The following is a 2,854-nucleotide window of genomic DNA, read 5'->3' as shown; positions in this document are numbered from 1 at the left end:
GATGAAGCAGCTGAGTGTAAACCCATGTATTATTAAGTAGTACCATTCTTTTTTAATAGATAGAACTCAATGTGTCAAGGTAAACAATCTTCTTTCATATCAAAAGAGCAGTAGTACAGGTGTTCCACAAGGCTGCGTCAGTTCACCCATTCTTTTTACACTTTTTACAAATGAATGCTTAAGTAGACATTCACAAAATTGTATTTTTAAATATTTAGATGACACAGCCATACTAAGTCTACTCTATGTGCATTACAATATTAGCACTATTTACCAATCAGAAATAAGTCAGTTTGTTGACTGGTGTGATAAAAATGAGCTAATAATAAATACAAAAAAAACGAATAAGATTGTATTTGATCCTAAATGTATAGGTGACCATCGTCAAGTGGTTATACATGATCATAATATTATTCAGTCACAGACCTATAAGTATTTGGGCGTTTACATAGTTCACTTACATGGAAAACACACATTGAATGGGTTTGCACTCGACTACAACAGAGATTGTATTTCTTACGTAGGTTATGTCTCTATGGAGTAAACAAGAATCTTATGCTGCTGTTTTATAAAGCTGTTTTAGAAAGTATTGTTAGGTATGGTATCACAGTGTGGTTTGGTAACCTATCAGTACAGTTTAAATCAAAGTTAATGCACCTGTTATTGACAGCATGGAGAATTGTTGGGCATGATGAACATTTTAACCTTCAAGATTTATATGAGGAATGTGTTCTTAATTAGGTAGAGAGGATTATTGGTGACCAAACTAATTTCTTTACAATATGAACTACTTCCCTCTGGTAGAAGATATAGAATCCCAATGTGTAAGTTAAATCGATATAAGAATTCCTTTGTACCTGTATCGGTGCCGTTGTATAACACGAGTTCATCTTGATTTTATTTTGAGTTCATTTAATTTTTTTTTTAAATCATTGTTCTTATTGATATTATTTGTTTATTTTATGTCTGCAGCAACATGTAGTCCATTACAATTTTCCTCTTGAGGACAAGTATACTACTACTACTACTACTACTACTACTACTACTAAAATACTATGCAGAATTAATGTACCGGTAAATATAAATATTACAAAATATTAGACAAAAGCTTGTATTTAATATTTAATACATTTTTTAAGGTTTTAAGGATGCTTATTTTTTTCTGGAAAACAAGATAAAATACTGATTAAAAACTGATTCGATTTTTTTCTTTGGGTCTGATATTCGCCTTGTAATAAAAAAAAAATCACTCCACTTTGCCCATTTTAACCAGCACTGCAATTGCGCTGCAGATTATTATGATCAGCATGTTATTTCAATTCTAATATGAAACTGTGTCATAATTCATTATTCTTTGTGTCAGGACGTGATCTGTATGCACAATGTGATGGTATCTGGAGTGTTTTTGGCATTTGAGGTATAAACTTAGCATTTGGCTTGCATTCTCAGCTAACTGCTCTGGTAATTATTTGTACACAGTATGTATATTTTCCTGACACTATGTTCTGCCATGCAAGAACCACTTGGTGTTCGTTGTTTATCCCAGTGAAAAGCATTTCAGTCTCTGTTTACACCAGGGGTTCTCTAGAAAAGCTTCCCATGTACTCTAGCAACACTGTGCATTAAATATAGTCATTTAAATATTTGTAAAATGTAGACAACTCGAGCAAAAAATATAGAGCTTATTTGACACTACTTATCCACTAGTATTCACCAGAGTACCCCTGATAATTGTATAATCAGACTGAAACCTCTATAGTCAGACCTATACTGAAAGAGCAAACTCAGGTAAATTACACAAACCAAGATGAGAGATGACGGTTTGGATACATGTTTGTGAAAAAGCTGACCTTTTGAGTGAAGGTGGGCACTTGCCAGCAGTACTTTCAAAGCTTTTTAAAGAAAAAACAAAAATAAGATGAATTCACTTTACAAGACTCTGTCACGGAATGCCAGGAGAGACGAGGTAAGATCCAAGTGCAGTTTTATTAACAGATAACTAAACAGAACAAAAACGTGGCAAAAGGTAATCCAAAACATAGGGACCAGAGAACACGAAGCAACTAGACAACAAGAACTCAGAAGACAATATAATCAAGACGCAAATGACAAACAGAGTGAGCATGGTATATATAGCTGGGATAATGAGTAAATGATAAACAGGTGCTACTGATCAGAACAGAATTAACGAGCAGGGGACTATGGGAAATGGAGTTTAACACATACAACATAGAAACAGGAAGAGCGCCCTCAAGTGGCCAGTCCAGGGCAGCACAACCAAACACTGTGACATTACCCCCCCCTCTACGGAGCGGATACCAGACGCTCCATCAGAACACAAAAGTTCAGGAGGGAGGTGGAATAGAGGCGGACCAGGGGGAGGGATCGCGGGCCAGGACCAAACAATGGAAGAGGACCAGGGAACAGAGATAGACTAAGGCATGAGCACAGAACCGGCAGGGTGAAAGGCCAAGGCGGGACCGGCAGGATGGACCAGCAAGACCCCAACCACACAGGACTCCCAGCAGATGGCCAGGATGGAGCCAGAGGAGTGAGCCAGTGAGGCTCCTGCCATACCACAACCCAGGCGGGCAACCAGGATGGAGCCAGAATCCTGTCAGGCCACATTGGTGGGACCGAAATCCCTCTCAGCAACTCAGGAGTACCTGAAAAGAAGAGCAGAGGGAGTTTAGTCTCGGCGGACTCTGTGGAATCCCGGAACGGAGCGGACTCTGTGGGCTCCCAGAACAAAGCGGACTCTGGAGTGGGCTCTGTGAGCTCCGGGACTGGAGCAGGCTCTGGACTGGGCTCTGTGGGCTCCCGGACTGGAGCGGGCTCTGGACTGGGCTCTGTG

The 2,854-nt window shown here is 39.3% G+C and overlaps 1 protein-coding gene across 1 annotated transcript in view; it reads left to right on the top strand.

Moving 5' to 3' along the window:
• Nucleotides 1–2,488: 2,488 nt before the first annotated feature.
• The window catches only part of LOC107558927 (fibroin heavy chain-like), a 6,262-nt gene continuing 5,896 nt past the window's right edge, over nt 2,489–2,854 (top strand). Inside the window, exons 1-2 of the mRNA XM_016242629.1 lie at nt 2,489–2,559; nt 2,653–2,771. Coding sequence (XP_016098115.1) covers nt 2,489–2,559; nt 2,653–2,771 — 190 coding nt within the window. The remainder of the gene's footprint in view (nt 2,560–2,652; nt 2,772–2,854) is intronic.

The sequence above is a fragment of the Sinocyclocheilus grahami genome, unplaced genomic scaffold (genome assembly GCF_001515645.1).
Source record: "Sinocyclocheilus grahami isolate Dianchi unplaced genomic scaffold, SAMN03320097.WGS_v1.1 scaffold667.1, whole genome shotgun sequence".
Taxonomy (NCBI): Eukaryota; Metazoa; Chordata; class Actinopteri; order Cypriniformes; family Cyprinidae; genus Sinocyclocheilus; species Sinocyclocheilus grahami.
Note: the sequence above shows the minus strand (reverse complement) of the source record. Positions and strands in the feature narration are given on the sequence as shown.